Genomic DNA, 12,500 nt, shown 5'->3' on the forward strand with positions numbered 1-12,500 from the left:
CTCTCCCTCTCTCCCTATCTCTCTCTCTCCTATCTCCCTCTCTCTCTCCAGGGTCAGGGTTGGGTATCAGTCAGTCCAGCCGCTTGTCATCATCAGTCAGCGCCATGAGAGTCCTGAACACCGGCTCAGATGTAGAGGAGGCTCTTGCAGACGCACTGGTACACACACACACACAGTACCACACACGCCTTCACCCGAGTACAACACACACACACACAGTACCACACACGCCTTCACCCGAGTACAACACACACACACACAACCAGTCTTTCCCCCCATGCTGCACACGTCCCTTGGTTGCGAGTGTGTCCACTGCAGAGAGAGAGTGTGTTTTCTGTGTCTTCTCTGAGCCCAGTGTGTGGGACCTGAGAGTGTGTGTTCTCCAACTAACCCGTTGATTCTGCCTCTGTTTAACGCTCTCAGCTGTTGGGAGACATGCGGTCCAAGGTCAGCCTCTTTACCTGCTTCTAGTGTGTGTGTGCGTGTGTGCGCACTTTAGTGTTTTAGTTTAGTTCCTATTGTTAACCACCGTTAGTCATCTTAACGGTGGCCCTGATTTAAAGCCACATACTAGTTAGTTTGTTAGCAGATGCCATGAGACAGTAGATTTAACCTCTAGCATAAATGCAACCACTAGCAGGCACCAAGCCTAGACCTGTAGTGACGTCAGGAAAAGAGATACCAGTATCCACTCATCTCTCTGTCTCTCTCTCCTCTCTCTCTCCTCTCTGTCTCTCTCTCTCTCCTTAACCCTCTGCAGAAGAAACCCGCGCGGCGACGGTACGACAATTATGGGATGTACTCTGACGACGACGCCAACAGCGACGCCTCGAGTGCGTGCTCGGAGCGCTCATACAGCTCCAGGAACGGAGGGGCCATCCCCACGTACATGAGACAGACAGAGGACGTGGCAGAGGTCAGCTGACCACCACATCAAACCTCAACCAATCAATACACTCGCACTCGGCATTGGAAACAGGACTATTGATTTTGTGAAAGCGCTAGAACACACCGCGCACCCTGTCTCGTGGAATTTGTACTTTCCGTGGCGTCACAGCAATTACTCGGGACACAAGCCAGTTAGTTTCGCTGGATGTGTTTGCTGAGTCTGCGTTAAGTGGCGTTTTCCGACTCTGGGAATTACTGGCAGTTCATGTCATGACCTCTAATGTTCCCGCCCTTTTCTGCATCTCCCGCTGCAGGTGTTGAACCGCTGCGCCAGCGCCAACTGGTCGGAGAGGAAGGAGGGGCTTCTGGGACTGCAGGCGCTGCTGAAGAACCAGCGCACCCTGAGGTCAGCCAATCCCTGCTCAGCAGCCAGTTAACAAGAGGAAGAACAGTTGCAAATATCTTATATCATGTTTAATTTATTGTCTTTATCATCCCAGACCAGAACCATTAGCCGCTAAGAGGTCACCCCAGAGCCCTGATCGTTTTAACACAGCCCAGACTTAACGTTAGACAGACTTGGGATTAGAGAGCCGTTGTGTTTTGGTGTAAGTGTGTCTGTGTTTTGGTCTTGCAGTCGTGTGGAGCTGAAGAGACTGTGTGAGATCTTCACCAGGATGTTTGCAGATCCCCACAGTAAGGTATGGATGCATGCTGGGAAGCCACTGAAACGCCAACACACACGCTCACACACACACGCTCACACACACACGCTCACACACACACACACACACATTCTGACAGATTACATACATCATCACTTCACTCATTCTCACCCAGTATACCGGATTCTGCCAAAACAACCGCCTGGAGAATATTGTTCGTAAACACACACACACACGTATCATCTCACGTCCTCAGACACGTAGATCAACTCAATAAACACACACACATTCTTGCCCACACACATACACACACACAGCCTTTCCCACACACACACACACACACACACAGCCTTGCCCACACACACCGACACACTAGCATGCTCTGCGTGCAGCGGTAGCTTACTGGTATCTAATGGCATGCCATGCCTTGAGTTTGCGTGTGACCCTCACGCTCTTCCCTAGCCAATGGGATTGCTCTCTTGCTGTCCTGTCAGCCAATCCGCTGGTGGTGCTCACTTGCGTTCACTGCAACCCTCGCCTCCCTCACCCTCTTCGCGTTGTGGTGTCTTAAAGGGAACACCGCCCCCCCCCCCCCCCCCCCCCCACACACACACACTTTTTCGTAGCCTTCCTTTCCTTCTGACTAACCAGCTACAATCCGCTCCCCCTCTAACTCCGCTCCCCCTCCCACTTGCGGCGTTTTGAGTGCCCCCACCACCTCTCTCCCCTCCCGGACCTCCCCTCCCACCCCCCCAACACACACCCTCAGTCGAGTGTGTGTTGCTCTCCCCCTCGTCTGACGGTGACGGTTGTGAATTTCAGCGAGACTCCGGCAGAGTGTACGGCACGGCAGAATCCGGTATAAGCTCAGCCTCCTTCAAGGTACATCTCATCGCTCCCCGTTCTGTTCCTTTGCTTTCTTTCTTCCCCCCTCCTCTCTCTCTCTTCCTCCCCCTCCAGTCCCCCTCACTCCTCTCCTCCAGCTCTGGGGGCTTTTCTCCTTCAATCTCGCTCAAACCATTTCTCTTTTTGTTAAGTTTTTCTTTTTTTTTTTTGTTTGTTTGTTTGTTTGTTTGTTTGTTCCTCTCCTCCCCCCCCCCCTTCTTGAGTTGACTGTTTTCCATCTCACTTCATCTCTTCATCTGTCGTGTTGTGTGTCGCGACACACCCTTAGTTCAGACATGAACTGGCTGAAGTGTGAAACAGACCCTGCATATCCAGTGAGGCTGTTGTGTGCTGTGTGAGCCAGGATGCTAACTGACGTGTGTCTCTCTCTCCTCCACGCCCGCCCCCACGGGACTCTCTGTAGAGAGTAAGTTCCGTCCGAAGCCCGTCTTGTTTGACTGTGTGGTTGTGACTCTCACGCATTAATCCGATTGGGCAACTAATCTGCGACTCGTCTCCAGGGCAACCGCAGACTCACTCACTAACCCACTTGAAGATGTTATTTCTGTGACATCTTACCCTGTTTTGAGATTGGTTACTGGTCGTGGTCCTGGGTAGTCCACGGCCAATCAGCATATTGAATGGACTGTTGACCTAACGGATGGTTGGTGGTGATTGGTGCTTGCTGTCTGACATGTTGATAGATCATTGCTGTCATATTGGTTGTCAACCAATGAAGAATATGTGTGTAAGTGATTCCTGAATTAGATGGATGGATGGATGGATATTTCCTCTGCATGGACCTTTGATCTCAGCATCTCCCTGGAAGACTAATGCTATCCCATAATGCCCCTCCCCCTCCCAGGTGTTTGCTAGCTACGTCCCTGTGTGTCTTATTGTCTGATTTGTGTGTGTGACTTTGTGTGCACGCCATCACGGAGCTGTGTGTGTACGCAGCGTGTGTATGCAGCGTGTGTAACGTGTGTGTGTGTGTGTGTGTGTGTGTGTGTGTGTGTGTGTGTGTGTGTGTGTGTGTGTGTGTGTGCAGGTGTTCAGCATGTTCCTGGAGACGCTGGTGGACTTTGTGCTGGTGCATAAGGAGGACCTGCAGGACTGGCTGTTTGTGCTGCTCACTCAGCTGCTCAAGAAGATGGGAGCAGACCTGCTGGGCTCTGTCCAGGCCAAGGTCCAGAGGGCCCTGGACATCACACGGTCAGTGTGTGTGCGTGTGTGTGTGTGTGTGTGTGTGCCTGCCTGTGCGTGTTCGTGTGCCTGCCTGTGTGTGCATGTGTGCGCTTGCTTGTGTGTGTGTGTGATTTAATGTGGCTAAAAGGAACAAAAGAGTTCAACATTGTTGTTCTGTTTTCTCTATCTCTTTAGAGAGTCTTTCCCCAACGATCTTCAGTTCACCATCCTCATGAGGTTCACTGTGGACCAGACACAGACCCCCAACCTCAAGGTAGAAAGAAAGAAAGGTTATGATTGAGTGTGCGTGTTTTGTAAGTGATTTGAGTTTTGTTTGAAGATTGTGTTGTTACCATGGTTTTTACGTGAGTGCAAGGGTGGCAGGGGAACACAATCTAAGAACGGGGGGGTTGGGGGTTCAGAGGCAGGAGACTTTGGCTTTTGGGCTGTTCTGTCTTTGTAACCATGGTAACCCCCCCCCTCGCTGAACCTTCCGTATGCTAATGCTGGCTCCGCCCCACCTTTTACTCCTGGACTCTGATAGACGTAGCATTCGCTGTCCAGATAAACGCATCATCGGCTTGGAGCTACAGGCTGGACCCTTTTCTCCCTCAAACCTCCCTTTCCTTCCTCCTCCCCCCCTTCCTCCTCCCTTTCCTTCCTCCTCCCTTTCCTTCCTCCTCCCCCCCTTCCTCCTCCCTTTCCTTCCTCCTCCCCCCCTTCCTCCTCCCTTTCCTTCCTCCTCCCCCCCTTCCTCCTCCCCCCCTTCCTCCTCCCTTTCCTTCCTCCTCCCCCCCTTCCTCCTCCCCCCTTCATCCTCCCCCCCTTCATCCTCCCTTTCCTTCCTCCTCCCCCCCTTCCTCCTCCCTTTCCTTCCTCCTCCCTTTCCTTCCTCCTCCCCCCCTTCCTCCTCCCCCCCTTCCTCCTCCCCCCCTTCCTCCTCCCTTTCCTTCCTCCTCCCCCCCTTCCTCCTCCCTTTCCTTCCTCCTCCCTTTCCTTCCTCCTCCCTTTCCTTCCTCCTCCCCCCCTTCCTCCTCCCTTTCCTTCCTCCTCCCCCCCTTCCTCCTCCCTTTCCTTCCTCCTCCCCCCCTTCCTCCTCCCCCCCTTCCTCCTCCCCCCCTTCCTCCTCCCTTTCCTTCCTCCTCCCCCCCTTCCTCCTCCCCCCCTTCCTCCTCCCTTTCCTTCCTCCTCCCCCCCTTCCTCCTCCCTTTCCTTCCTCCTCCCTTTCCTTCCTCCTCCCTTTCCTTCCTCCTCCCCTCCTTCCTCCTCCCTTTCCTTCCTCCTCCCCCCCTTCCTCCTCCCTTTCCTTCCTCCTCCCCCCCTTCCTCCTCCCCTCCCTCCATACTTCTCCCATTCTTTCTGTCTATCCCTTTGACTAACTCTTATATTTTTCTTTCCTTACCCCTTCCATCAACTCGTCCTTTTAAATCATCTCCACTCGACCTCATCTCTTCCTCTCTTCCCCTCCCACACACCTCTCCCTTCACCTATCCTTTCATTTTTTCCTGTCCTTTCTCTCTTCCGCCTCCCTCCCTCCTTCCCTCTCCCTTCCTCTCTCCGTCTGTTGACGTGGTGCTCTCCTCTCTCTCTCTGAAGCCTATGCGGAGCTCGTGTTGCGGGCGAGGCAGGGGCGGGTCCGCGCTAAAATTGCTTCCCCCCAGAGCGAGGCGCCACGCCTGTTGCCTGCACGAGCAGGTCGCAGCCTGGAACCAGTCCTCCCAGGTCAGTGTGCTCCGGGGGGAGCCATTTTATGACGCGCGCGCTGAGTAAGAGACGGGACAAGATGGTGCATCAGGGAGACTGGGGCTAGGGAGGCAGGGAGACTGGGGCTAGGGAGGCAGGGAGACTGGGGGAAGAGAGGCAGGGAGACTGGGGGAAGAGAGGCAGGGAGACTGGGGCTAGGGAGGCAGGGAGACTGGGGGAAGAGAGGCAGGGAGACCGACTTGGCAGAATGGAGGCAGAGGAGAGCAAGCGAAGGAGTTTTGTTTGGAAAGGCTCTGAAATCATGTTCCAAGTTGTCCGTCGTCTTGTTTCTCTTTTGTCATTCGTCCCATTTCCCATTCTGGCTAATCGTGTTTTTTGTGCTCTCCAAGTTTTGTCAAGCATGGGCATTTTTAACACTTGCGGTTCCAGAAACAGCCCAAACACAATCTTTTTTTGTCAACCAGAAATTCCCCATTGTGATTTCATTTCCAAGAGATGTGCTGGTAGAGATGCTTGTCATCTTGTGTTCACCGATATGTCTGTTTATGTTTGAGGTTGAACTAACAGTGCTATGTATTCTTGCAGGTAAAGCTCAAAGGCCATTTTGTGTGTTGCATGTAGTGCAGGATCCATATGTGTGTGTTGGTTATAGTGGATGTTTGCAGGTTGATCATATGAAAGGCCGTGCCTGTTAATCCATGTTGATTAATGCGTGCGTGTGTGTGTCCAGGTGAAGGTGGCCATCCTGAAGTACATCGAGACGTTAACACTGCAGATGGAGGCTCCAGACTTTGTCAACTCCAGCGAGACGCGCCTGGCCGTGTCCCGCATCATCACCTGGACCACCGAGCCCAAGAGCTCGGACGTCCGGAAGGTGTGAACCGACACCGTCCACACTGCAGCCACGCATGCACGCAATAACATGGGACAACCATCGCGTTTTCCTTTAGTGGTAGCTGCATGGTTTCATAGATTCCATTGGTTTCGATCATGCTAAGGGGCTGTGGTTGTGTGTGTGTGTTCTCTCCTGTGCGTGTTGCAGGCGGCCCAGTCCGTGTTGATCTCGCTGTTCCAGTTGAATACTCCTGAGTTCACCATGTTGCTTGGAGCCCTGCCTAAAACCTTCCAGGATGGAGCCACCAAACTGCTACAGAACCACCTGAGGAACACAGGCAACACTGCACAGGTAACACACACACACACTGTCTCTCACACACACACTCTCTGTCTCACACACACACACACACTGTCTCTCACACACACTCGCAATATAACAGCAGTGCTGACTCTCAGACATAACCCAGGACGTGTAGATAAACCACGCCAGGTATGATTGGCAGGAGTTCATGTTGTTTTGTTCTCAGGCACCAATGGGAAGCCCCCTGACGCGCCACACCCCCCGATCTCCCGCCAGCTGGTCCAGCCCCCTCACCTCTCCCACCAACACCTCCCAGAACACGCCCTCGCCAAGGTAACACACACTCACACACACTCAGTTCTTAGGTTGTGTTCATGTTTTCAATGCCTCTATTGACATACAGTGTCAGGTTTTTGAGCGTGTTCTGATGATGATGTGTGTGTGTGTGTAGTGCGTTTGACTACGACACGGAGAACATGAACTCTGAGGACATCTACAGCTCACTCAGAGGCGTTACCGAGGCGATCCAGAACTTCAGCGTCCGCAGCCAAGAAGACATGAACGAACCAGTAAGATAACAAGACAGGGGGAGGGGGGGGGGGGGAGTGTTCCATGTCAGAGGGGCAGTGAGAACAGATGGGCCCAGCCTTCTTCACCACACACACCAGATCCCAGCTCAGTCTAACTGGGCCCCCATGTGTATGACACCTTGTTCCCCTCGATTATTTATAGTTCCTGTCTAGCTCTGGTGGATGCCACATTGAGTCCCCGACACACACGCGTGACACACACACACACGCGTGAGACACACACACACACGTGTGAGACACACACACAAGCGTGACACACACACACGCGTGACACACACACACACGTGTGACACACACGCGCGCGTGACACACACACGCGTGACACACACGCGTGACACACACACACACGCGTGACACACACACACGCGTGACACACACACGCGCGTGTGACACACACACACACACCCACGATCCTCCTGACACCTGATCATCATGCTTCCCGCTCACCCCCACTGAGTGTGGGAACTGACCTCCACTGGACTGTGACCCTCATCAGTCCTAGCTGCCACGCACCCCCTCCCCAGGCAGATGCCGTCCCGAAGATAGAGCCGCAAATGGGAGTACACATTCACACACAGTTATGTTTAGTCCCGTTCTTTTTTAGGGGAGAAGAAGAAAGAAAGAAAAAACCTTGTTTGTCAGCACTTGCGTCAGCCCTGCCGACACCTCCATCCCATATAAAGACATGGTATGTCCCGTTACGGGAGGGCGACCCCTTGACATTTCATGTTTGGGTCAGTCTGAAACTTGACCCGCCTCCATGACCTCATCAACCTGCCAGGCAGGCTGCACCTGAGTCATCAGCACGTCCATCCTGGTTTGATGGAAAACATCAACAGTAACAGGAACACGGCTTGTATAACCGCCTTCAACTCTATGACCCGTCTCTTGGGTTTGCCCTCCAGCACACCCCTCCAGCACACCCCGCCAGCGCAACAGATCTCACATCAAATTGTTATTGAAGAGTCGAGCTAGAAAACAACATCTAATCCAAAATGTTGAAGCCTTATTTAAAAAATAATTGAGAAATGAAAGCGATCCCAACATTCTCAATTCAATCTCATAGTAATCACAGGCAGTATTAGATGTAGGTGTACCACTACCTACAGTACCACAACATGCTACTGTAGGTCACAGGAAGGTCGGATTAGTGTGAATACTTAATAAATAATATCCCCATTTCCGTTTTTCTCTGTATCCCTCTCTGTCCCTGTTTGTGCGTGTGTCTCTCTCAGGGGGGCGTGGGCGGGGGCAGTGGGTCTGATGGGAAGGCAGCAGACGCGGTGGACGGGGGACGGACTGCGCTGGACAACAAGACGTCTCTCCTCAACACGTCCCTGCTCTCCTCCAGCCCCCGCGGGGCCCGGGACCCCTTCTCCGACTCCCCCTACAAACACAACATCAAGGACACCAGCATGGACGAGTCAGGCCAGCTAGACGGTAGGCACACACACACACACAGACGCGCGGGGGTCAGATGGCTGAGTGGTTTGGGAATCGGGCTATTAATCAGAAGGTTGCCGGTTCGATTCACGGCTGTGAGAAAATGACGTTGTGTCCTTGGGCAAGGCACTTCAGCCTACTTGCCTCGGGGGAATGTCCCTGTACTTTACTGTAAGTCGCTCTGGATAAGAGCGTCTGCTAAATGAGTATATGTAAATGATCATCATGCACACACACATTGCATTGGAGGCTGGGAATGGCTTTGCTCAACCCCCATTGGTTCGCACCTTTCCCAGACAGTAATCTGGACCAGTCGGAGCTTGTTGCTGACCTGCTGAAGGAGCTGTCCAATCACAACGAGCGTGTGGAGGAGAGGAAGGCGGCGCTGTGTGAACTGTTGAAGCTGATTCGTGAAAACACGCTGCAGGTCTGGGACGAACACTTCAAAACCATCTTACTGCTCCTGTTAGAGACGCTGGGAGACAGAGAGGTATACACACACACACACAAACACACCTACACACATCTATCCTCAGTCCATTTCTGGTAGATCACTTTACAGTTCAGGGCAAGTAAAACAATGGAAAGAAGCTAACTGGTTTGTCCTCCCCAGCATGTGATTCGTGCGCTGGCCCTCCGTGTGCTGAGAGAGATTCTGAGCCGGCAGCCCTGGAGGTTTAAGAACTACGCTGAGCTCACCATCATGAAGGCTCTGGAAGCACACAAGGACCCGCACAAGGAGGTACACACACACCTGGTTCTCACACACATCCAACACATCTGTACCTGGGATTCAGTCCTATTGTGTCATGCCGTCTCTGATTGGCTCGTGTGTGTGTGTGTGTGTGTGTGTGCAGGTAGTGAGAGCGGCGGAGGAGACAGCCGCCATGCTAGCGACGTCCATCAGCCCTGACCAGTGCGTCAAGGTACTGTGTCCCATCATCCAGTCAGCTGACTATCCCATCAACCTGGCCGCCATCAAGATGCAGACCAAGGTCATCGAGAGGGTCCCACGGGACGGCCTACAGGCCATGCTGCCTGAGATCGTCCCTGGACTCATACAGGTAACACACACACACCTAAAGGGGGTCAGATGGCTGAGCGGTTAGGGAGTCGGGCTATTAATCAGAAGGTTGTTGGTTGATTCCCCGCCGTGCCAAATTACGTTGTGTCCTTGGGCAAGGCACTTCACCCTACTTGCTTGGGGAGAATGTCCCTGTACTTTACTGTAAGTCGCTCTGGATAAGAGCGTCTGCTAAATGACTAAATGTAAAATGTAAATGAACAGGTGAATTAGTATTGACTATTAACCATTATATTAATGCAAACAGACACAGAAATCCTGGTACACACAGGGTTCTAACCTCTTTATGTGACCTTCTGCAGGGTTATAACCTCTTTGTGACCTTCTGCAGGGTTATAACCTCTTTATGTGACCTTCTGCAGGGTTATAACCTCTTTATGTGACCTTCTGCAGGGCTACGACAACTCTGAAAGCAGTGTGAGGAAGGCCTGTGTGTTCTGTCTGGTGGCCATCTATGCAGTCATAGGAGAGGACCTCAAACCACATCTCAGCCAGCTCACAGGCAGCAAGGTGAGCTCTCAGATTCCCATTTCTTCCTCCAACGTATCGAGGATTCATACCCTGCACAGAACTTCTGTCTTTGTATGTTTTTTGGGGGCTCAGTCTAATTAAATTTCATTTTCCCTCTCAGCTGAAGTTGTTGAATCTGTACATCAAGCGGGCTCAGTCTGGCTCCAGTGGCAGTGAACCTCCAGAGGGCCTATAGGAACAAACAGCACTCCTACAGGCCAAACCAAGAACTACAGCTCGGAAATCTACACCCACACACACTCACTCACTCACACCCTCTCATGAACACAAACCCTAATAAACGATGCACAGATTTGGATGAAACGGAAACACACAGTCACACACACACACGCTTACACTGAGAGACACTGACACGCAGGCTCAACCATACCCCACATGCTCAGACACTCTGGGTCAGACTTCCTGTTTCCCGTCGTCTTCTTCCGCCGTTACTGCTGCAGTGCATTGTGGGACTTGTGGTGAGGAGTGCAGGAGAACAAGTGTTGTAGTTCTCCTCTAAGACGCCGAAGATACATCCTGCTCTCTAGCATTCAGACTAAAACACCCCCTGTGACCCTTGAACCCCAGAAGGTTATTCTCGTGTTGTCTTGTACCCCCGACCTAACACTCACACGCATTCAACCCCAAGTGTGTGTCATCCAAGCCCACTCCCAGCTCTGTCTCTCCCAAACACACCCCTTGCCCTCGGCCTCCATAGCAACAAGGAAGGAAGGAAGAGGGAGTTGGCGCTATGGAAACCAGCCAGTTGTGACTAAATAGCAGAGGCTAGGGAGAGGAGGGCATGGCAGGAAAGAGGGTGGATGGTGGGGATTTTCGGAACAGTTGTCCAGGGTTAGGGAAGAGGAGGGGGTTTATTTGTGTTTCTTTTATCTGTGTGTTGGGGTGAGGGCTGTTAAAGGCTTTGAAACCCCTCGGACTCAACGGTGCTGATGTTCACGAGGTATGACCCACCCAGCACTAATGCTCAACAGGCCATACCTGCTTTTAGCTACACAGAGAGAGACTGAGGTAGACATAATGTGCTTGGCTATGCATGAGACGATTTATAACGAGAAACTTTTTATCTGGATACTTCCTAAAGTCAGAAAGGGGTTTAAACAAATGATTCCCACTGCTTTGAAAAAATTAAATAATTCATGGTACCTTCCACTGCCCCCCCCCCCCCTCCCCCTCCGTTTTAAATCCAACCATTTCAGATGATATGTGAGTGGTTACTTACTCCGTGGAGTCAAAGTATGACTGGACATGGATTATTATTATCACATAGTGGATTTGTATCTATATACGATATAAAAAAAATAATATCCAGTAAAATAATTGAGTCCCTAAAGGGGCACGTGCGTGCACCTGTGCCCATCCATGTTTATTTTTTTTATTTTTTTGGTTCTTCTGTTGCGTGTTGTAGTCTCTCATTGGTTTCTCTGATGAGGAATTTGTAGAAATGTATTATTTACAGATCTGGAAAACTGTCATGCTCCTCTTTTCCTCTTCTCTTTCTCTTCTCATTGTGACACGTTTTCCCCTCTTGTGAGTAACATTCTAGAGTTCACTGTTTCCTCTGTGCATTTACAAAGCTGTGCTTACAATGAAAATAAAGAACACTTGTACAGACCATAATAAACAGAAGCCTCTATGTCAATCATTAGAATACATGAATCTGTCTCAACCAGGTCTAAACCTCCATGCCTCTTGGATTCAGCCCTGGTCTTAAACCTGTGGTTGTGGACATTTGATGCTCCTAAATGATATGCCAACTGATTCAGATTGGGTTTAATTTGATGATGGTTTAAATCAGAGACCTGCTTGATGGAAAGCTTTTATGTCCTAAAGCTGTTGCTTTCTCAGTTACGGTGGAGAGTGCACGTTACCATCTTTAATGCACACTGTAACCTGGAATTTGTCTTGCACCTAATACATGTGTTGTGCAACGGGCAGACAATCGGACTTCTTTCCATTAGTGGAACCAATAGTATAGAATGCGAATGAAGGGCCTTACATGTTTGCGTGTGTTCCTTATGGCAAGAAATGTAACATTCTGCCACTAGCTATTTCTAGACATCAGCTCCTGTCACGAAAGTCTGGGGTGACTCGTGCCTTCATGCCTAGTTTTGAGTGCGGTGTTATGTCACATACCACATGCGAGTAGTCGTGACAAGTCAGAGACTGGGTGAACATTTGAAATAACGTAGCCTTAGGGACTGCACCAACACTTTACACTTCTATGCTAATGAAAAAAACGATTTGTCCCGAAATTGAAGATAACTGCGTATAAAAAAGTGGATACCTGTAACTTGCGGAAGTTACCACAGGCGATTGTAAATTGAACTTCTCGTATACTACTCAGATCAGACAGCCCTGCGCTGAAGCGCTCACCGAGAACCTACGAC

At 51.1% G+C, this 12,500-nt stretch overlaps 1 protein-coding gene across 3 annotated transcripts in view; it reads left to right on the forward strand.

Moving 5' to 3' along the window:
- The window catches only part of clasp2 (cytoplasmic linker associated protein 2), a 28,037-nt gene extending 16,303 nt beyond the window's left edge, over nucleotides 1-11,734 (forward strand). Inside the window, exons 20-38 of one of the 3 annotated variants that reach the window (XM_047019451.1) lie at nucleotides 52-158; nucleotides 424-447; nucleotides 761-916; nucleotides 1,203-1,294; nucleotides 1,526-1,589; nucleotides 2,376-2,435; nucleotides 2,863-2,865; nucleotides 3,487-3,650; nucleotides 3,819-3,897; nucleotides 6,058-6,201; nucleotides 6,370-6,513; nucleotides 6,692-6,798; nucleotides 6,917-7,034; nucleotides 8,291-8,495; nucleotides 8,795-8,988; nucleotides 9,112-9,240; nucleotides 9,356-9,562; nucleotides 9,976-10,092; nucleotides 10,214-11,734. In XM_047019451.1, coding sequence (XP_046875407.1) covers nucleotides 52-158; nucleotides 424-447; nucleotides 761-916; nucleotides 1,203-1,294; nucleotides 1,526-1,589; nucleotides 2,376-2,435; nucleotides 2,863-2,865; nucleotides 3,487-3,650; nucleotides 3,819-3,897; nucleotides 6,058-6,201; nucleotides 6,370-6,513; nucleotides 6,692-6,798; nucleotides 6,917-7,034; nucleotides 8,291-8,495; nucleotides 8,795-8,988; nucleotides 9,112-9,240; nucleotides 9,356-9,562; nucleotides 9,976-10,092; nucleotides 10,214-10,288 — 2,189 coding nt within the window. In that variant the 3' untranslated portion in view covers nucleotides 10,289-11,734. The remainder of the gene's footprint in view (nucleotides 1-51; nucleotides 159-423; nucleotides 448-760; nucleotides 917-1,202; nucleotides 1,295-1,525; nucleotides 1,590-2,375; nucleotides 2,436-2,862; nucleotides 2,866-3,486; nucleotides 3,651-3,818; nucleotides 3,898-6,057; nucleotides 6,202-6,369; nucleotides 6,514-6,691; nucleotides 6,799-6,916; nucleotides 7,035-8,290; nucleotides 8,496-8,794; nucleotides 8,989-9,111; nucleotides 9,241-9,355; nucleotides 9,563-9,975; nucleotides 10,093-10,213) is intronic. The other 2 variants (XM_047019453.1, XM_047019454.1) reach the window with 2 other exon arrangements.
- The last annotated feature ends 766 nt before the right edge of the window (nucleotides 11,735-12,500 follow it).

The sequence above is a fragment of the Hypomesus transpacificus genome, chromosome 4 (genome assembly GCF_021917145.1).
Source record: "Hypomesus transpacificus isolate Combined female chromosome 4, fHypTra1, whole genome shotgun sequence".
Taxonomy (NCBI): Eukaryota; Metazoa; Chordata; class Actinopteri; order Osmeriformes; family Osmeridae; genus Hypomesus; species Hypomesus transpacificus.